The 22,205-nt window shown below is 36.1% G+C and overlaps 1 protein-coding gene across 5 annotated transcripts in view; it reads right to left on the minus strand.

Annotated features, from left to right (window-relative positions):
• Positions 1-22,205, minus strand: part of Usp3 (ubiquitin specific peptidase 3) — a 110,413-nt gene that overhangs the window by 4,588 nt on the left and 83,620 nt on the right. For all 5 annotated transcript variants that reach the window (XM_046426505.2, XM_058573373.1, XM_058573369.1 and 2 more), the window contains 6 exons: positions 17,332-17,478; positions 13,789-13,895; positions 13,533-13,613; positions 1,077-1,195; positions 675-788; positions 450-517 (listed from right to left, as the gene is read on the minus strand). In XM_046426505.2, coding sequence (XP_046282461.1) covers positions 450-517; positions 675-788; positions 1,077-1,195; positions 13,533-13,613; positions 13,789-13,895; positions 17,332-17,478 — 636 coding nt within the window. The remainder of the gene's footprint in view (positions 1-449; positions 518-674; positions 789-1,076; positions 1,196-13,532; positions 13,614-13,788; positions 13,896-17,331; positions 17,479-22,205) is intronic.

Genomic DNA, 22,205 nt, shown 5'->3' on the forward strand with positions numbered 1-22,205 from the left:
CCCCTAGTATAAGCTTTCAAGGAAAAAATTAAGAATGTAATTCAACAAAGTAAAAAACAAATCTTGAGAGTACATGACATGGGTAAATTACTTTAAATATCATCCCATTTTATCCTCATATAAATTTCAATTGGCAAAGAAAATAAATACCTTTGAGTAAAAATGACTCAGAATATTGTGGAAAAAAGACTAGGTGCTCAATACTGGGCCCAAATGAACCATTTTCCATTTTGTTTTTATATTCCTTCTCTTAGTGCTTCACAACATCCTCTCAGGAATTCTTTCCACATTGAGATGGAAGGAAAGTTCTACTTCACACCTACTTTAATGAGTCTGAATTCATTTTTAGGGAGTTCAAAGAGAATTATCAAGACTGGCGCAAAATTGCAGGTGTTCTTGCGCCTGCCACCTGTTGTTCCCACCCACAAGCAGAAGGCTGACATACTCACCCAGAACCATGGTGCACCACTACAGCAGCAAGGTCATACAGGCAGTTCTCTGGGCCACTGTTCTCAGGCTGTGGAACAAGGGAGAAGGCATTCTGAGAACTGGGTTAGGAGCAGTGGCCAATGACATCAGTGTCTCCTGCCTCTCTGACCTTGACTGTCTCTGTGTGAAGACTTAAATGTATCATACAGTACCTTTTTACCATGCTAAAAAGGTAATCACCTTACCTCTAGTAAGTAGCATTTCATGTCTAAGCCTCTCAGTGGAAATTCTACGTATGTATCAACTTTGTTTCTTAAATATGCTGTCCAATGAAATCTTTTCAAATGCAAGCATAGCACCTGGATGACAGAGATAAGAATGAACACTGTGAACCAACACCCAGTTTATCTTCCAATAACTTCCAGTCTAATGTTGCTCAATATTTTAGGTATCCTATCAGTATTTCTTCTGACCCTTGCTATTGCTTTCTTCCAGCATACCTATGAACTCTCAAAAGTTCAGCTTTTATTGAAACCCTGGAGACCAATACAGAACAGTTCACACAGTCTAAAATTATAAGAATTTTTTTGATTAGTCGAGCATTTTCCCCTTTGAAATAGCATCATAATTTGAAATTCAACACTTACCTTAGGCAGTTTTTGAATCCAGAACTTTTTTGTGGACTTTTGTTTCTTTTTGCATTTATGGCACATATATAACTCTGTCTCATCAAGTTCTTCTAAATCAGTAAAACTGCGAAGACAATCTAAAACCAAATTGATTTGGGCAGCATTAAAACAAGATGCCTTTTATAAAGACAATGCACACTCTAGGGGGAAAAACTGAATTTGAAGCCAAATGACTCAGATTTAAAGCTCAGCTGTATCAGCTCTGTGACCTTAGAAAAGTCAGTCTTCCTCAGGTGCAAACTGGAAACAAAAATAATATCTACTTGAAAAGCTGTGTGAGGAAAAGAAATAACATGTGTAAAGCACCTGGCATCATGCCTGACAGCTGGAGAAATGAAAAATGATGTTGGATTAACTATAATTAATAAAAGAATTAGTCTGAAAAGTCTAATAAAAACTCATTCCTGATGAAATCAAAGTTTCAGTAGCAACTTCTCTCAATATGTGACCTTAGAGAGGTCACAAAGCCCCAAGCTTATAAAAAATAAAGTAAAATTTAGATCAAACATTTTCAAAGTAAACATAGATTGTCACAGAAGGCTAATCTCCAATCTCCAATGAAACTTTTATCCAGACTCTAAAGTCCCCTACATAAATCATAGCAATTTTAAAAAATTTTTTTAGTTGTACTTAGACACAATACATTTATCTTATTTATTTTTATGTGGTGCTGAGGATCGAACCCAGGGACTTGTATGTGCTAGGTGAGTGCTCTGCAGCTGAGCCATAACCCCAGTCCTACTTTTTTTTTTCTTTTTAATTGTTTAATCTGGGGTTTGGTAAACTGTGGTTCTAAGCCAAATCCAGCCAGCCATCTGGTTTTGCAAATTATTTCTGTTGGTACACAGCTGCACCCATTTGCTTACAAATGGCCTTTTATACTACAATAGCAGAATTCAGCAGCTGGGCAGAGAGACCTTATGTGCTGCAAAGCCTAAAATAGTTATTCTCTGCTTTTTTACAGAAAGTCTGTCAACTCCTGCAACCAGTCATATTCAGAAGTCTATATAAAATGTATGTTGTTATTCCATAGAAAAAATATTATTATACCGACAGCTCAGGGCAAGAGATGAATTCTCTCCAGTACTTGAGGATCCAGGGTCTGTGTGAACATCTGCTAGAGTTGTGCAGTGGACAATGTCACTTTCCTCTCCCAGAAGTAGCCATGTCTTCTGGAGTTAATAATTTCTTTGCCTATTCTTTTAGACCACAAATATGCATTTATGTATCATTAAACAATGTATTAGTTTGATAAGATGGTTAAACTATGGAAGGAAAGACAAGACTGTCTCTGAACTCTGAGTTTCCAGGTCACAATCAGCCTCAACATCCTGACAGAGCGTAAGAAAAAGCCTCTATGGGGAAGTTAGTGGGAGCAGGGTCTAATAGGGCTTAGATGTGGCCTGGTATTAGAGGGGCAAGCACAGGATCAAGATGCATTCTTGAATATGCCTTTGCCTCATGATTCCTAGTGCCTGGAAGTACATCCTCCCCTCATCTCAATTCTTATTTCTTTCTAAACCTCCCCTTCTTTCCTCAGTTTGCCCTCATATTCTATGAATATTGTTTCATCAAAAAGGGTTCCTAGGAAAGGTACATTGTTTCAACATTATACTTCCTAAAGCAAGTCTCAAGACACCAACCCAAACTTGAATATATAGTGGTACCATTCTCAGAGGCGTCCCAAGTTCCATGTCTCTAGCTGTAAAGATAACTGACTATTGTGAAGACTGGTTGGTTCTATGAATCCCTTTAGACTGGCCACTATGGTGCCTGTAAGTTGTAAAGCTGAAATCATGGGAGGTTTTATCAGCAAATATTTGTTGCATCATGTAAAAAGCTGTATGGCCTTGGCAGGGATAGGAGATGCTCAAAGAAAAATATTGTCAAAAGAATGAAAAGACAGGATACAATGTCAACTCACAAAAATCAGTGGCATTTTTGTATTTTAACAATGAACAAGCCAAAAAAGAAATTAAAACAATTCCATTTACAACAGCATTAAGAAGAATATTTTTTTTTTATTTTTGGGGGGGTTCCAGGGATTGAATTTAGGGGTACTTGACTACTAAGTCACATCCCTGGCCCTATTTTGTATTCTTATTTAGAGTCAGAGTCTCACTGAGGTTGCTTAGCACCTCTTTTTGCTGAGGCTGGCTTTGAACTACAATCCTCCTGCCTCAGCCTCCCAAACCACTGGGATGATAGACATGAACCACCAAGCCCAGCCAAGAAGAATAAAATTCTTAGGAACATGTTTAACCCAAGGCAATAAAAGACTTGTACCTGAAAACTATAAAACATCACTAAGAGAAATTTAAAAACATAAATAAATGAAAAGACACTCTGTTCATGAGTTCAATTTCCTATTAATAGGAGGGGGTTACTAAAGAATTAGTAGATGGCATTGTCAGTCTCCTTTGGCAATTAATTAGAATCTCCAAGAATCTGATAACTCTTTTAAGTGCTGAGATTAAAGAATGTATAATCAGTACTCCCCAGTAACTCATTTGTAACCTTGAGACCAAAATTAAAATGCCTGGAAGTACTAGGCTGCTCTCTTGTTCCTTCTCCCTGCCACCACTGGGGAGCGCCTCAGCAAGTCACATTGGCAGTGCTCCAAGTGGAGGGCCCCAAATGCTTTACAAAAGCAGGGCTGTAAAGCAGGTCTCCACACCCACACTCACCACCACCTTGCTTCCTTTCTAAAAACAGTACCTCTTGCTATCATCTGTCCTGTCCTCATCTTATCCCAGCAACTTACTTTCCAATATCTTTCCTCCCTGTCTTCTTGAGACACTTAAAATTTACAGAGTGACCACCCAGTAGTCTCTCAGCTGTTTTATGCAAAACATAGTGATGAAGACATGTGATAAAATGGAATAGAAGATACAGTCAGGCTAAGTCCTTTGGAGATACATAATGAGCAATATAAGCTGAGCCTGATTTTTCCAGCGGTTTAAAAATTGGTGGCCCTGGGGCTGGATTTGAAGCTCAGAGACAGAGCGCCTGCCTTGCACATGTGAGGCTCTGGGTTTGATCCTCAGCACCACATAATAAACAAATAAATAAGAAATAAAGATTTTTTTAAAAAATTGGTGGCCCTGGCTGTCAACCCATTTTGTCCATCATCCCAGATGTGGAACACATATAAAAGCTGTAGTATAGTATGTAATAAATGTAATATAATATATAAGTTCTAGATTATGATAAAACAATCTTTTTTAATGCACCAGTGTCAGTTCATTTAAATACTTGAAGTTTTGAAAACTTTAGACTTAATGGGTTAATGAAAATGGAGGAATACAGAGCAACAAAGCTTTCTCAAGATGTGAATGGTAGTAGCTAGTGGACTGTCCCTGGCTATGTGTTCTGCTTCCACAGATGGGCATGGAGGTGAGGTTTATATTGATGGTTTTGCAAAAGTAAACTAGTACATTTTAGGGTCACTCAGGCTTTCAAAATAGTACAATAGGTCAAAATAGTACAATAGGTCACATATGTAAATGTTAAGGATATGCTGTATCCAGGGAGTCTTCCTCTTAAATAGTGCTCATTTGTATTATGTTTTAATGATAATAACTTTCCTTATTATTACAAAGCAACATGTCCATTCTAGAATTTGGAGGAAAATTAAAAAACAATACACAAAGAATATAAGCATCCATTATAAGCCCTACTTCCAGACATCAAGGTTAAGGGATTTTTAAAATCTGTTATTTAAAAGTTATTTTATAAAGTCAGCAGTTGGAACTTTAAGAATAATTATGGAGTTAAACCATGACCAATAGGTATTAGGTTTCTAGGAGTGCCGTAGCAGCTTTTTGAAACCTACAATGGAGATGACTGCAGTAGTGATGGTGAATCTCTATTAATCAACTATGCAACATAATGTGACAGCCTCATTACCAAAACTCCCTCGGAGGCTCCCCTCCAGTACACCGTCTCTGACCTTAGGCTGCTGCTGCTGTCATGATGAGTCCAACCTCTTGGTGGGACTGCAGTAGCAAGTGTGGGGATTCTGAACCTGTTAACCCAGCAGGGAGAAGTGTGGGAACAGGGTTTCTTGAGGTGGGAAAAACTAAAACCCAACTAATGAACAATGAGGATAAGAATTTCTAGCATTATCACTATTTTCTCCTAAGGAATTCACCCCACCTTTACCCTCAGTTTTATTTTGCTCCAAGACTTGCTAGAGAAGTTAAAATCAGAATTGTTTCATAACCCTAACAACATATCAGGTGGCAGTTGCAACTACATGCAGCAGATGGGAGGCAGTGTTGTACAGTCGTAAAGCTCACAGGTTCCAGAATAGGCCTGCCTGGATTTCCATCCTGGTATAAGCTCTGCCACCTGTTTACTACTGAAACACTTTTTTATTACTGAAAATTGGAAACAATTTAAATGTCCTCAAACAGGTACTAATTTAGTATATTTTACTATGTATTAAGTTGATAATAGCTATGCCATAGAATGTGCCTACAAAATATCATTCACACTATGTATAGAAGTATATTATGTACAGTGATTTCATTTATGTAAACTAAACATTTATATGGGCATTTAAATTAACAGCATGTTATCTCAGGGAAGTGGGATCCAAGAGGAAATGGAACTGTTACTTATTTTTTCATTTTTAAACATATTTCTCACATAATATTTGAAGGAAGTAAAAGAAAATATATTAACTTATGCACACTTCCTAATTAAGCTTTGCTAAATTAAATTTACATAGTACATAAAGGTGATCTAGTAACTTTAACAAACCAGTTTTACTTCTGCTTTCCATAAACAGTTTATATTATGTGGAAGACTGCCAGTTGTTAAAATACACCCTGAGACCCTTGAGAATCTTAGGAGTTTTAAAACTGATGTACATGTTTCCTCTCATGAAGTGCAATAAAGCATAAGCAGCTTCCTCAGATTCTTAATTAAGAAACTAACACATACTATTTTGCTAAAAGAAAAAAATGTTGACAGCATAGTAGAAAAATGTGAACTGTGCAAGAAGAGTAAAAATATGCCTTACATGTTAACTAGGAGTTTCTTATCTTAAAAAAAATAAATATTCCTTTTAAATTTAAAAAAGAAATGCTTCAAGGAACATCTTTTGTATATATTATTGTCCACATCAGTGAAACTGCTACAACTAAGGAAATGCTTATTACAAGTGGTGATGTCCCTAACCATCCAAAAACAAGTGCACCAATTTATAGTCCACCACTTCACTAAAAGATAGTCTCTAGCTTTATCATTTTTACCCAATTGTGTTACTTACATTTTCTTGAATAGGATTAACATTTTTTCTGATGTTATAAAGACCATTTGCATTTTTTCTTATTTATATATTTTGCTTCAGTAACATCATGATCCTGTACAGATAGCTTTTGACAGACCATCCTTAGCAAATGAGCATTTCTAATCCTCTCTTAATAAGAGATTTATCTCTTGTTCTCTTAATCAGTAATGAATCTGAAATTTTATCAAAGCTTATTTGGACATTTTAATTGTCTTCTATGATACTGTTTTAGTACACTACTGGACACTGTTTGCTAACATTTAGGATTCTTTGATCTACAACATAAATAAAAATAAGGTATATATTTTTCCTTTTTAATGGAATCTTAATCAGGTTTTACAACTGGGGTTATTTTAGTCTTTGATAATATGCATACTTTCTGTTAATAACTTCAAATCCCCGGTTCTCTCAAGTAAGTATAACAAAGATTCAAAAGGCACACATGCAATTCTTGCAAAGTGGACTTGAAGTAGGTAGGTGACTTACAAGTAATTACACATCTCCACCTCCCGTTAACAAAAAAATATTTATCAATCAATTGAAGTTCACCATACTGGCTGTCTAAGAAAAGAAGTGCTCTTATTGATAAAATAGTAACAAAGAGAATGGTAACAAAGAGAATGAGGAATTCCCAGATCCTATCACCTACCTGTTTAGGCTGATAGTAAGCTCATTAGCAAAAAAGTCCAGTCTGATAATTGAAAGGAAAGCTTAGTTGAGAATACAGGTAACATGTTTCTGGCCAAACTATAATCTCCTCAGGATGGTCTGAGTGCCCTAAAGCTACTCACACTAATCATGGGTCCACACTGAGAAAAACACTATCTGGGATGCAAGGCAAATGCCACACCACTTTCCTTGTTTATAGTACCAATCAACCTTATGGTGGAATCTTTAGGTTTTTCTATTTATAGGATCATATCTGCAAACAGGGATAATTTGACTTCTTTTCCTATTTGTATACCTTTCATTTCTTTCTCTTAATTACTCTAATAAAATTTTCGCACTAAATAAGAGCTGTGAAAGTGAACACCTGGTCTTGTTCCTGATTTCAGGAAATGCTTTCAGTTTTCCCCATTCAATATGATGCTGGTTGTAGGTTTTTCATATGTAGACTTTCAATGTGTTGAGGTATGATCCTTCTATATTTATTTAGGGATTTTGTCATGAAGGGATGCCGAATTTTATCAAATGCTTTTTCTGTACTGATTGAGATATCATGTGATTTTTAGCCTTCATTCTATTTATATGTATGTCTATTGATATGTTAAAACATCCTTGCATCTCTGCAACAAAACCAACTTGATACCAACTTGATCATGACTTTTTTTTTTTAAGGTGGACACAATATCTTTATTTTTATTTTTATGTGGTGCTGAGGATCGAACCCAGTGCCTCGTGCATGCTAGGCGAACGCGCTACCACTTGAGCCACATCCCCAGCCCGTGTTATGTTTTTGTTGAGGATTTTCATCTGTATTCACTAGGGATATTAGTTTACAGTTTTTAGGTGGTTGTGTCCTCATCAGGTTTGGTACCAGGGTAATGCTCACCTTGTAGAATGAATCTGAAAGGCTTTCTTCCCTTTCAATTCTATGGAATAGTTTGAGATGCAATGGTGCTCATCTTTCGTTAAAAGGTTGTTAAAGTTCAGCAAAGACTATCCAGTCCTGGTTTTTCTTTGTTGGGAGCCTTTTTATTACCAATTCAATGTTCTTACTTGGTATTGGTCTAGTCAGGTTTATAATATCCTCTTGGTTCAATTTTGGTTAGGTCAAATGTGTCCAGACATTTGTTTATTTATTCTAGACTTTGAAATTTGTTAGCATATAATTTTTCAAAATAATCCCTAAATGATCTTTTGAATTTCTGCAGAATTGGTTGGAATGCCTCCTTTTCCATCTCTCATTTGGGTTTCCTCTCTCCCTTTCTTTCTAATCCAGCTAAAGTTTTGCTGATTTTATTTTTTACACAAGATGGTACATGCCTGTAATCCCAGTGGCTCAGAAGGCTGAGGATCACAAGTTCAAAGCCAGCCTCAGCAACTTAATGAGGCCCTAAGCAACTCAGTGAAATCTTGTCTCTACATAAAGTATAAAAGGGATGGGGATGTGGCTCAGTACCCCTGCATTCAATCTCCAGTACCAAAAAAAAAAAAAAAATCAACTTTGTTTCATTGACCCTTGTAGTATAGTCTCCTTTAGACTTTTATTTATTTCTAGTTCTGCTCTGATCTTTTTAAAAAGAATTTTTTAGTTGTTGATGGATGTTTATTTTATTTATTTATATGTGGTGCTGAGAATCACACATGCTAGGCAAGTACTCTACCACTGAGCTACAACTCCAGCCCCTCTGCTCTCATTTTTCTTTCTTCCCTTCTAATTTCGGATATGATTTTTGTCTTTTAAGAACACTGAAATACATCATTCGTTTTTGTCAAATCTATTTTTTTTTAATGTAGGTACTCATTGCTATAAACTTCCCTCTTAACACTGCTTTTGCTTTTCCCCACAGGTTTTGGTATGCTGTTTGTCCATTTTCATTTGCTTCAAGGAATTTAATTTTTTCCTTGACTTCCTCAATGACCCACTGTTCAAATTGTATTGTTCAATCTCCATGAATTTGCATGACTTCTAAAGTTTCTCTTGCTATTGACTTGTAGTTTCATTCCAATGTGACCCAACAAAGATACAGGGCATGATTTCAATTTTTTTGAATTTGATAAGATTCGTTTTGAGGCCTACTATTTGGTCTATTTCAGAGAAAGTTCTCTGTGCTAGTGAAAATAATGCATATCCTGCACCAGTTGGATGGAATGTTCTGTAAGTCTAAGTCCATTTTATCTATGGTGTAGTTTAACTGATGTTGATTTGCTGATTTTTTTGTCTGGATGCTCTATCCACTGGTGAAGAGTAGGGTGATGAAATCCCCAACTACTATTGTATGACAGCCTATCTCTCCCTTTATATCTAATAGTATTTGCTTTATAAAATCATGTGCTTCACTATTAGATACATAGATTTTTAATCATTTTATCATCTTGATGATTTCTTGATCATTACATAGTAACCTTTTCTCTGTAAAGTCTATTTGCCAGATATAAGTATGGCTCCTCCTGCTTATTTTCACATTCAATCTGCATTCACTTTTCTTCCTTTCACTTTCATTCTGTGACCTTACTAGTGAGGTGAGTTTCTTATAGGTAGCATATTTCTGGGTCTTATTTTTTTTAAATATTTTTTTTAGTTGTAGATGGATAAAATATATTTATTTATTTTTATGTGGTGCTGAGGATTGAACGCAGTGCCTCACACATGCAAGGCAAATGCTCTACCACTGAGCTACAATCCCAGCCCTGGGTCTTATTTTTTTAATCCATTCAGCCAGTCTATGTCCTTTAGTTGGAGAATTAAGACCATCTACTTTTAGAGTTATTATAAAAGGTATGGACTTGTGCCTATAATTGTGTTGATTTTCTTCTAGTTGAATATTGAATATTTCTTCTAGTTTGAATATTATTTCTTTCCCTCTCATTCATATTTGGGTTTGATGGCATACTATATTGATAATTTGTGTATCTTCTACTAGGGCTTTTCATTTTCACATGCTGTCTTGGTGGTAGTAATCTTTTCACCTTTGGGTGAAGGACCCTGAGACATCTTTTGCAAGGCTGGTCTGGTGATCAAGAACTATTTATTTTTTGCTTATCTTGGAAGGTTACTATTTCTGCTTTGATTCTGAATAGCTTTGCTGGGTACAGTAATCATGACTGGCAGTTAATTCTATTAGGACTTGAAATACATCATTCCATACCCACCTGGAATACAGGGTTTCTGCTAAGAAATCTGTTGTGAATCTAATCGAGTTGCCCTTAAGTGTGACTTGGCCTTTTTTCTCCTGCACATTTTTAAATTCTTTGCCCTGTACTTTGACAGTTTTGCTGATTTTATGTTGTGATAAGAATCTTTTTATGTTGTGATAAGAATCTGATTATATGTTGTGATAAGAATCTTTTTTGATCATGTTTATTTGGAGTTATAAAGGACTCTTGTGCTTGATTTACCATATCTTTCCCAATATTAGGTAAGTTTTGTGTTATTACTTTATTGAATATGTTTTCTATGTTTCTTAACTTTTATTTCTTCCCTTTTGGATATGTTGATAAGCTGGACATTTTATCTTCTAAAAGTGTCCCAAGGATCCTATGCATTTTCTTCTTTCTCATTTTTTCCTTTATTCTTTTGAAAGTGACATTTCAAAAGATGTTTTCAAGCTCTTGATATTTTTCCACCTGATCTAGTCTAATGAAACTTTCAACTGTATTTATAGCAATTGCATTTATACTAATAAAGCTTTTCATTTCCAAAGTTTCTCTTTGCTGAATTTCTCATTCATATCCTATAATGTCTTCCTAATAAGTTCATTGAACTTTTTGTGTTCTCTTGGATCTCACTGAGCTTTAAAAAGATCACTTTTTGAATTCTTGATTAGGCATGTCTTCCTTTTTGACATATTTGGAATTTGTTACTAAGGGAGTTATCAACCTATTTAAGAAGCATGATATTGCCGCGTTTGTCCATATTTCTTGTGTTTCTATGTTTAAGTTGATACAACTGATGACATGAATATCTATCACTTTTATGGATGGCCTTCATAAGCCAAGGCCTCTAGAAGATGTATTGGGGTATCAATTTGTTATGTAAATTGTTATTTCCAGTTGGGACCCATACAGAGAAACTCTCTATGGGCTGCACCAGAATGGGGGGAATCTAGCAATCCAGGCAGATATGGTAAAAGTAGCAGAGTGTGTGGGATGCACCCTGGTCATTCCTACAATGGGAATAATAGCCCCTACTGGGTAATATGGGTTTCCTTAGGCACTGCTGATACTGGCTGTTACTTGAATGAGTCTCTAGTACTGGCTGCTCAAGTAGTGGTGAAGCGCTTTGAAGCACTTGTCCCCTTGATTAGATACCACTGTGGGTCCAGTTGCTTCAAAGGGATAGATGGAAGCAGGAATCACAACACGCTCTCTATTGCATTTACATCCAGTCTTGACAGTGGTGCATGATCACATGAAGTGTGGGGCAAATGATACAGGGGACCCACATAAGTGCAAATGCAAGAAAAGTGTTATTCCTCTCTGCTGTTACTGTGGGTATGTCTGCCAAAAAGCAGGACCCCAGACTCCCCCTAGATATGCACACCTATGGATAGTTATAGTGTCTGCCAGGAAGTAAGTGGGTGAGAACCTCTCACTTACTACCAGTGTCCCAAACTACCCGAGCACCACCTGCATTCACTCTAGGAACTAGGGAAGGTCCTTTCCCTGGCCCACAGCCTTTGGACTGCTGCCGCAAAAAATCCTTAACTTACCCATGCCTGTCTCATGGGTCTTGGGCCAGATTCCCTCTATGCCCCAACTAGATAAAAAGCCTGAAATCTGTAGAGTAGACTGACTTTGGAGAAAGAGCACTGTAGATGGAATCCATGTTCAGAAGGGATCTATTGTCTGAATTTGGACTGTTCGGGTGGGTCTGGAAATCCCTGTATAGCCCTATCTCTGAGAACCTACAGATACCCCACTGCATTGGCTCTGTGGGTGGCTTCCTCACAAGTCAGACATGGTTTGGTGGAATGTCTGTGACACAAAACCCCTGAGAATACTGGAGTTGGGAACAAGTACTAAGATGCGCAAGAGTAAAGGTTGCTATCTCATAAGAACCAGGGGAGAGGAAAACCTGCCTTCTAAGATCAGGATGGCCAGGAGGTATAGTTTCATGCAGGTGTCAGGATTGAGGGCAACTACCTGCTCATTTCCCGCCACCCTTATTTCAGTGCTATTCATGGACCTGTTGGCCACTATGGCCCCAGCTGTAACCCTGCCTAAGAAGGTTCAGAGAAAAACTCTACCCATTAACACTACACTCCATTTCCCCCTTACACCTGATAATTCCTCAACTGTGAGGAGTTTTACCTGGCTTCTGCTGAGGCCCAATCCCACTCAGTCCCTGGGAGGTAGAACAAAAGAAATGAGGAATCTGAGCCCTGGCTGTTACTACACTTTCAGGGTACATAGTCTAAGAAGATTGGGAGAGAAACATCCTGGCATTCTACTTTTACTCTCTCCTGAGAGCCTTGAAGCTGCAAGATGCTTAGGGAGCTGTCTTTGGTACTATGAGATGCACATAGGCCTAAGGCTTCTGGCAGTGTCAGGGGGCTAGCTGTTGGCTCCTTAGACAGGATGGTGTCTGATGGTAGCTAGTAGTGGCTATTGTACCAGCTTGGATTCTGAGGGTTGGACAAGGCCCAAAGTGAGTTACTTTTTTGGAGTAGAGCAATCCCTGTTAGATAAGCCAGTTCCCCAAATTGAATTTAAAGTCTGTGAGGACCAAGAAATTCTCCTACAATAAAAACTACTGGTCTGCTGCTGTTAATGGGGTTGCTAAAATTGTGGGGCTCTTCCCTCCTGCAACCCTAGCCAATAGGGAGACAGGGCTAAAGTTGCAATTTGTTTTTTTCTCTAGGCTGCCTTTCTGACTCTCCATGATGTTTAAAGTTCCCATCATTTCTTTGCTGATTTCCAGAATTCTCCCCCAAAATTACTCTCCTCAAAATACAGGGGTATTTTTGTTGCCCTGGTTCTTCTCTATGGCAGAATTGCATATAAGAACCTCTATTTAGCCATCTTGGATCCTCTCTCCACAAATTTATGTCTTTTTCCTTGATTAAAAAGCTAATTCTCATCAATGAAAAAATTAGCACAAAATCTTCCAAAGTAAATTAAAAGCAGGCTTCCAGCTTAGCCAACTGTTATATCATCAATTGATTTCTCAAATTATCATTCATATAAAAGAACAAATGACACAATTTAAAACTTTGCTGAGTATTCTTTTGGTAGTCACTAGTGGGATATCCATAAAATTCTATTTCATTCCATCAGAAATTTATTTTGCTATTAAATGGAATTTTGAAGGGTAGGAAAAAAAATTCCTGTTAAGTTACAACAAAGATTCATTAAAGATATGAACCAAGATCTTTAACCACATGAAACTTAAAAATCTATTCAGCTTTTTAAGAAAAAAATGAATTCTGGAACATTAAAATATCTTTTACCTCGTAATGAACAAACTGGTCCATTTTCTTGATTTTTAGAGCGCTTACTTCTGAACTGACTTGGAATATCCAATGAAAGGTCTTAAAATGAAATAGGAAAACACAAGATTTGTTAAAGGAATATAACTTCTCAAAAAATAATCTTGAAAATAGGTGTATTTATAAAGATTTTTTTTCCTTTGAAAAATAATACCATAAACATTAAAATTATTATTTTAATAAAACAGCATATATGCATATGTCAAGTATGTCTTACCTAGAAATGGATCAAATTTCCTTGACTCTGTCCCACATATGAGGCAGTTGACCTCATTCTGGAGAATGCCTCCAAATATAGCCGTAACAACAGTTGATGCTCCATTTCTGAAGAAAACACCATATGGGAAACATCTCACTAAAAACCACTTCTTTGGAAGAATATGTATATAATTTATATTTATTTAAATTATGAACTAAAAACATCAAAGCTATATATACATATACTAAATAAAAGGTTTAAGTTACTGGTCTTCCCCTTCTAATCCTGCTACTTTCTCCATAAACAACTAACACTTATATACATGATGTATTTGTATTAACAACAAATGTATATGTATGGCAAGATACCCCTTCCACCACCTGCCCTCACATATCCCTCAGAAAGGAGGAAACTGCTATATATTTGAATCTTTGCAACACTTCTCATAATGCACTGAATTCTTACAACTACTAGACTTTTAATGTTATCCTCAGTCTGAAGAAATTTAATGCAAATTTAGTATTTACTGCTAGATGTATAACTTAAATTGAAAGTGCTGAGTATAACTGTTGAAAAACCTTTTTTAAAAGTTCACAAAAAATAAGACTAATTTTCTTATAGAGATCAGAAATATATAAATTTAAGAACAATGAAAAATGTTACATAAGCCCTTTGTGCCTCTGCTATAGCAAATGTACACAGGATAACAGGAACAGCACCTACCCCAGAGGCCTGATGTGACAATGAAATGTGTTATAAATATACTTTAGAAGAGTGCTTTTAGCAAAAAGAAACCATTTGAAGTATTTGTCATTGTTTTATTAGCACAAAGTCAGATTACACCTGCTATTTGCTTCCCCTGCCCCCTCCAAGTATATATCTTCATCATCATGTACCTCTGATAGCTTCAGTGTGTCACAGCAGGGACATACCATGGGCTCAAAAGGGCACCAACGAGAGCAGGAATAGCAAGCACCTGTAAAGTACTATTTTGTAGGCTCCTTTCTGAGAATCCTCACAATAGCTCTATAAGGTAGATACTGGTATCTTCATTTTACAGACTAGGAAGCTGAGGCCAGGGGTAAAGTGGCTTGTCTCAAGGTCTGGCCTGAGCATCTGCTCTTAACATTATATTCCTTCTCTTAATTTAACCAAGATAATATTAATAGATATTGAAATGACTTCAGTTTTTGCTATCATCAATAGTACTACAATGAATGCCTTATGCACTTACTTAAGACAGAAAACACCTTTTGCTATTAACAATTTAAGGTGGTTTCTATCACTTAAAATTCAGTTGTACTTTCTGAGTCACTCCAATTAACCTTACTGCAATGATAAAACAAACAAAAAAACCCAAGCAATTTTTCTATTTGAAAACTTTGATTCCTTTTCAAGGAAAGGCTTCCTTACTTGACTGGTAGAAGAAAAAGATTGATTTTATTATTTTAAAAAGAGTTCATAAGACACACTGGCTTTAGTAAATTAAAAAATGGAAGATACACTGAGAACCATAGACATTTCAGACTTATACTTGTGTCATAAATAAAGAATGTACCCAAAAACTACCTACTACAAATGGTGGAGCTATAACTGACCCTTTTATACTGATGGTCACATTTAACTTTATCTTTAATTAAAATGGAACTGGTTACTCCATTAAAAAGCAGTATATTTAAACTTAACATAGCTCGCTCTTCTTTTATAATCACTTCCTATGAGAAATCAAGTTTTGGCTATCTGAAGTATATAATGTACCATGACTTAAAAAAAGATTCATAAATTTCAGAATTGCTGTTGCATTATATTAAAACTGTATTCCAAGAGAGCTTAAATACTGAGGCTCTTACAGGACTGGGGTCCTTTCTATTACACTTAACAACTTTCTACATTAAAAAGAATACATCTGCCATTTTTTATCCCCCCTTCAGTGGGAGTGGGTGTATTTATATGAGTAAACAGAGATATTGCATATGGGATATTTTTCTATTTTCAGCAAATAAACATAGATCCTGAAATACCTCCTCCCATGTGCACTGAAGGAAATAAAAGGAACAGTGAATTTTTAATATTTGATTATATATATTTTTTCTTTCTATTCCCAACTCAAAAATGGAACTTGCAATTACTATTCGTTAAAAATGTCAAGAAAAGGTATAGACTAACACTGAAAACTCAGAACTAAAAGAACATCCTACATTATTACACAAGGGTGTCCTGGGCATCATATAAAATAATAAATTTCACAGTCTACCCATTTTAGAACCCGGTTCAATATCCATTGTGTATCAATATGCTATGATATAATACAAACAAATTTTCATTTAATATATACATCTTTAATTTGGTGCTAGCAAGAAAAACAATTTTCCTTTCCTTTCTATATGGGAGTCTAAATGGTGTCACAGCTACTAGAACCTGGAGGGACAAACCTTTTGAGAATTAATGGCAATTCACATCAGTTGCCTTTCTCTGATAATGCCAGATTAGATGTGAGGCTGCTTTGTCATTAAAAAGATCAAGTCTTGCTGAGCACAGTAGTGCACGCCTATAATTCCAATGTCTTAGGAAGCTGAAGCACATGGATCACAAAGTTCAAATCCAGCCTCAGCAACTTAGTGAGACCCAAGCAATTTAGTGAGACCCTATCTCTAAATATAAAAAAGAGCTAGGGGTTATGGCTCAGTGGGTAAGTGCCCATGGTTCAATCTCCAGTACCAAGAGGAAAAAAAAATCAAGTCTTACTAAACCACGTTTATTTTATGTATTACTCTTCTTTTTCTTTGAGGGAGTCTTATAAATCCCTTTCCTATATAAATCAGTACTGACAATTTTTTTTTAATTTGAATAAAATAAAACTATAATTGACCAAAATCCAGGCTTAAATAACTAAGTCACTCCTTCTTTAAGCAAAATAAATTCTCTGGTCTGAAAGCATATTTTGGGCTATAAGAAAGTGGTTTGTTTTTATTAATGTTGAGAGGCAAGTAAAAAATAGAGAACTTAAAAAAAAATTCCTCAGTTTCATTTAAGAAGATAGACTTTAGAAAAATTCACATTCTTTTAAGCTTTTTTGTTTGGTAAATATATAATTATTTTGTTATAAAAATTAAGTCTAAGACTAGGGCAGGGATTGTGGCTTAGTGGTGGATTATTTGCCTCACATGCGTGAGGCACTGGGTTCAATTCTCAGCACCATGTGTAAATAAATAAATAAAATCAAAGATCCATCAACAACTAAAAATTTTTTTTAAATTAAGTCTACATATTATTCAACACAATACTCATATTTTTTCTATTTCATTTTTAAATAATCTATCAAAAACAATCAGAACTATATTAAAATGCAAATACAAGACTCCTCTAATCTGGAAGCAAGACATGTTAATATGTTAGTCCATTTCACAAAGTTCAAGTCCATTTGGTGCACGAAAGTTTCAGCAAATGTCCAGCTAACCCCTCCATCTTCTATAATCTAACACATAGTTACACCATTACACCAATAGAAATGTCAGAGGTCCTCCGAAAAAAAAGAAAAACCAAAAGAAAACTAAATCTTACATGCAGCATTTGTTACTTGCAGGCAGAGTAGAATTCTCCTGCAGAATTGCTGAGCGGGAAACTCCATTGAAACCACCCTGAAGTTCCAAGTGTAGGTGGTCCAAAAGGTAGCGCATGAATTCATGGGCATCCTGCTGCTGATAGCCCCTTGAAGCAAAAAGAAACAGTTATGTGGAAGGCTCTGCCTGCCCAGCCAAACACTGGGGGTGAAAGGGTGGGGCAGGCAAAGTGCCTGGAAGGACTGCAGCCATATGGTCACAAGAACACCAAGTCTTCATCACCCTTTACCCCACTAGCTCTACATAATACATAAAATTTCTCTTCCAAACAGAATTTGCTACGTAAAAATAAGCTTAAAAACCACTGAACATTAGAGCTAATTGAATTTGTAATGGTATCCTCAACTGCTTCTCTGCTTTAGAGAGGAGAATACCGAGAGGCAAAAAAAAAAAAAAAAAAAAAGTCTCCTGAATAGTTGCTGAAACGTCCTACTATCCCATATAGAGCCTCTCTAGAAAAGGCTCAAATGTTAAAATTTCACATCTTACTCTCATCAGAAAACTAGACATAAACGACCACTTTAAGAAATAAAGAATTTAGAACTCCTTAGATAGAAAAATACTGATTTTTAAAAATTTGAACAAAATTAAACTATAATTGACCAGAATCTAGGCTGAGATAGCTAAGTCATTCCTTCTCTCTGAAAGAAAGGAAGAAAAACCTTACACAAAGAGTTAAAGATGTCTTTAACATTCTATAGTTGCATCTTAATCTCCAATCCAAAAAGACAAAATACTTTTTTAAAATGCATTGACTCTTATACAATTGTGACATTCCTATATTATATCTTACATATATGCAGCCAGGATGTTACATGGAATTCTTACACTGATACAGAGAAGTGGTAAGAAAACACTGAAAACAGACAGAAAAGTGACACATTTGGAAGGTTTGGGGCTAGTCATATTAAAAAAAAAATCAAGCAATGATATATAAAATACATTCATAAAACCATAGTAAAAAGGACTTCTGTCTACATTTTGCCAGCATAGAAGTTTCCTTGTAATCAATCTAAATCTTCTTTTTTTTTAAATTTTTTATTGTTGGTTGTTCAAAACATTACATAGTTCTTGACATATCATATTTCACACTTTGATTCAAGTGGGTTATGAACTCCCATTTTTACCCCATATACAGATTGCAGGATCATATCAGTTACACATCCACTGATTTACATGTTGCCATACTAGTGTCTGTTGTATTCTGCTGCCTTTCCTATCCTCTACTATCCCCCCTCCCCTCCCCTCCCCTCTTCTCTCTCTACCCCCTCTACTGTCATTCATTTCTCCCCCTTGTATTATTTTTCCCTTTCCCCTCACTTCCTCTTGTATGTAATTTTGTATAACCTTGAGGGTCTCCTTCCATTTCCATGCAATTTCCCTTCTCTCTCCCTTTCCCTCCCACCTCTCATCCCTGTTTAATGTTAATCTTCTTCTCATGCTCTTCGTCCCTACTCTGTTCTTAGTTACTCTCCTTATATCAAAGAAGACATTTGGCATTTGTTTTTTAGGGATTGGCTAGCTTCACTTAGCATAATCTGCTCTAATGCCATCCATTTCCCTGCAAATTCTATGATTTTGTCATTTTTTAATGCAGAGTAATACTCCATTGTGTATAAATGCCACATTTTTTTTAATCCATTCGACTATTGAAGGGCATCTAGGTTGGTTCCACAGTCTTGCTATTGTGAATTGTGCTGCTATGAACATCGATGTAGCAGTGTCACTGTAGCATGCTCTTTTTAGGTCTTTAGGGAATAGACCGAGAAGGGGAATAGCTAGGTCAAATGGTGGTTCCATTCCCAGCTTTCCAAGAAATCTCCATACTGCTTTCCAAATTGGCTGCACCAATTTGCAGTCCCACCAGCAATGTACAAGTGTACCCTTTTCCCCACATCCTCACCAGCACTTGTTGTTGTTTGACTTCATAATGGCTGCCAATCTTACTGGAGTGAGATGGTATCTTAGGGTGGTTTTGATTTGCATTTCTCTAACTGCTAGAGATGGTGAGCATTTTTTCATGTACTTGTTGATTGACTGTATGTCCTCCTCTGAGAAGTGTCTGTTCAGGTCCTTGGCCCATTTGTTGATTGGGTTATTTGTTATCTTATTGTCTAATTTTTTGAGTTCTTTGTATACTCTGGATATTAGGGCTCTATCTGAAGTGTGAGGAGTAAAGATTTGTTCCCAGGATGTAGGCTCCCTATTTACCTCTCTTATTGTTTCTTTTGCTGAGAAAAAACTTTTTAGTTTAAGTAAGTCCCATTTGTTGATTCTAGTTATTAACTTTTGTGCTATGGGTGTCCTATTGAGGAATTTGGAGCCCGACCCCACAGTATGTAGATCGTAGCCAACTTTTTCTTCTATCAGACGGCGTGTCTCTGATTTGATATCAAGCTCCTTGATCCATTTTGAATTAACTTTTGTGCATGGCGAGAGAAAGGGATTCAGTTTCATTTTGTTGCATATGGATTTCCAGTTTTCCCAGCACCATTTGTTGAAGATGCTATCCTTCCTCCATTGCATGCTTTTAGCCCCTTTATCAAATATAAGATGGTTGTAGTTTTGTGGATTGGTTTCTGTGTCCTCTATTCTGTACCATTGGTCCACCCGCCTGTTTTGGTACCAGTACCATGCTGTTTTTGTTACTATTGCTCTGTAGTATAGTTTGAAGTCTGGTATCGCTATACCGCCTGATTCACACTTCCTGCTTAGCATTGTTTTTGCTATTCTGGGTCTTTTATTTTTCCATATGAATTTCATGATTGCTTTCTCTATTTCTACAAGAAATGCCGTTGGGATTTTGATTGGCATTGCATTAAACCTATAGAGAACTTTTGGTAATATCGCCATTTTGATGATGTTAGTTCTGCCTATCCATGAACAGGGTATATTTTTCCATCTTCTAAGATCTTCTTCTATTTCTCTCTTTGGGGTTCTGTAGTTTTCATTGTATAAGTCTTTCACCTCTTTTGTTAGGTTGATTCCCAAGCATTTTATTTTTTTTTTGAAGATATTGTGAATGGAGTGGTTGTCCTCATTTCCATTTCAGAGGGTTTGTCGCTGATATACAGGAATGCCTTTGATTTATGCGTGTTGATTTTATAGCCTGCCACTTTGCTGAATTCATTTATTAGCTCTAATAGTTTCTTTGTAGACCCTTTTGGGTCTGCTAGGTATAGAATCATGTCACCTGCAAATAGTGATAATTTAAGTTCTTCTTTTCCTATTTTGATGCCTTTAATTTCTTTCGTCTGTCTAATTGCTCTGGCCAGTGTTTCGAGAACTATGTTGAACAGAAGTGGAGAGAGAGGGCATCCCTGTCTTGTTCCAGATTTTAGAGGGAATGCCTTCAATTTTTCTCCATTCAGAATGATGCTAGCCTGAGGCTTAGCATAGATTGCTTTTACAATATTGAGGTATGTTCCTGTTATCCCTAGTTTTTCTAGAGTTTTGAACATAAAGGGATGCTGTACTTTGTCAAATGCTTTTTCCGCATCTATCGAGATGATCATATGGTTCTTATTTTTAAGTCTATTGATGTGGTGAATAACATTTATTGATTTCCGTATATTGAACCAGCCTTGCATCCCAGGGATGAATCCTACTTGATCATGGTGCACAATTTTTTTGATATGTTTTTGTATCCGATTCGCCAGAATTTTATTGAGGATTTTTGCATCTAGGTTCATTAGAGATATTGGTCTGTAGTTTTCTTTCTTTGAAGTGTCTTTGTCTGGTTTAGGTATCAGGGTGATGTTGGCCTCGTAGAATGAATTTGGAAGTTCTCCCTCTTTTTCTATTTCCTGAAGTAGCTTGAAAAGTATTGGTATTAGTTCCTCTTTAAAGGTTTTGTAAAACTCTGCTGTATACCCATCCGGTCATGGGCTTTTCTTAGTTGGTAGTCTTTTGACGGTTTCTTCTATTTCCTCAATTGATATTGGTCTGTTTAGGTTGTCTATATCCTCCTGACTCAATCTGGGCAGATCATATGACTTAAGAAATTTATCGATGCCTTCACTATCTTCTAATTTATTGGAGTATAAGGATTCAAAATAATTTCTGATTATCTTCTGTATTTCTGAAGTGTCTGTTGTGATATTGCCTTTTTCATCCCGTATGCTAGTAATTTGAGTTCTCTCTCTTCTTCTCTTCGCTAGCATGGCTAAGGGTCTGTCGATTTTATTTATTTTTTCAAAGAACCAACTTTTAGTTTTGTCAATTTTTTCAATTGTTTCTTTTGTTTTGATTTCATTAATTTCAGCTCTGATTTTAATTATTTCTTGCCTTCTACTTCTTTTGCTGTTGTTTTGCTCTTCTTTTTCTAGGATTTTGAGATGAAGTATGAGATCATTTATTTGTTGGTTTTTCCTTTTTTTAAGGAATGAACGCCTAGCAATGAATTTTCCTCTTAGAACTGCTTTCAATGTGTCCCATAGATTCCGATATGTTGTGTCTGTGTTTTCATTTATCTCTAAGATTTTTTTAATTTCCTCCTTGATGTCTTCTATAACCCATTGATCATTCAGTAACCTATTGTTCATTCTCCAAGTGATGCATGATTTTTCCTTCCTTCTTTTATCGTTGATTTTCAGTTTCATTCCGTTATGATCAGATAAGATGCATGGTATTATCTCTACTCCTTTATATTGTCTAAGAGTTGCCCTGTGACATAATATATGATCTATTTTTGAGAAGGATCCATGTGCTGCTGAGAAAAAAAGTGTAACTGCTTGATGTTGGGTGGTATATTCTATATATGTCAATTAAGTCTAGGTCATTAATTGTGTTATTGAGTTCTATAGTTTCCTTATT

This window comes from Marmota monax, unplaced genomic scaffold (assembly GCF_021218885.2).
Source record: "Marmota monax isolate L192 unplaced genomic scaffold, Marmota_monax_Labrador192_F-V1.1 WCK01_AAM20220418_F8-fsc00078, whole genome shotgun sequence".
NCBI classification, from domain to species: Eukaryota; Metazoa; Chordata; class Mammalia; order Rodentia; family Sciuridae; genus Marmota; species Marmota monax.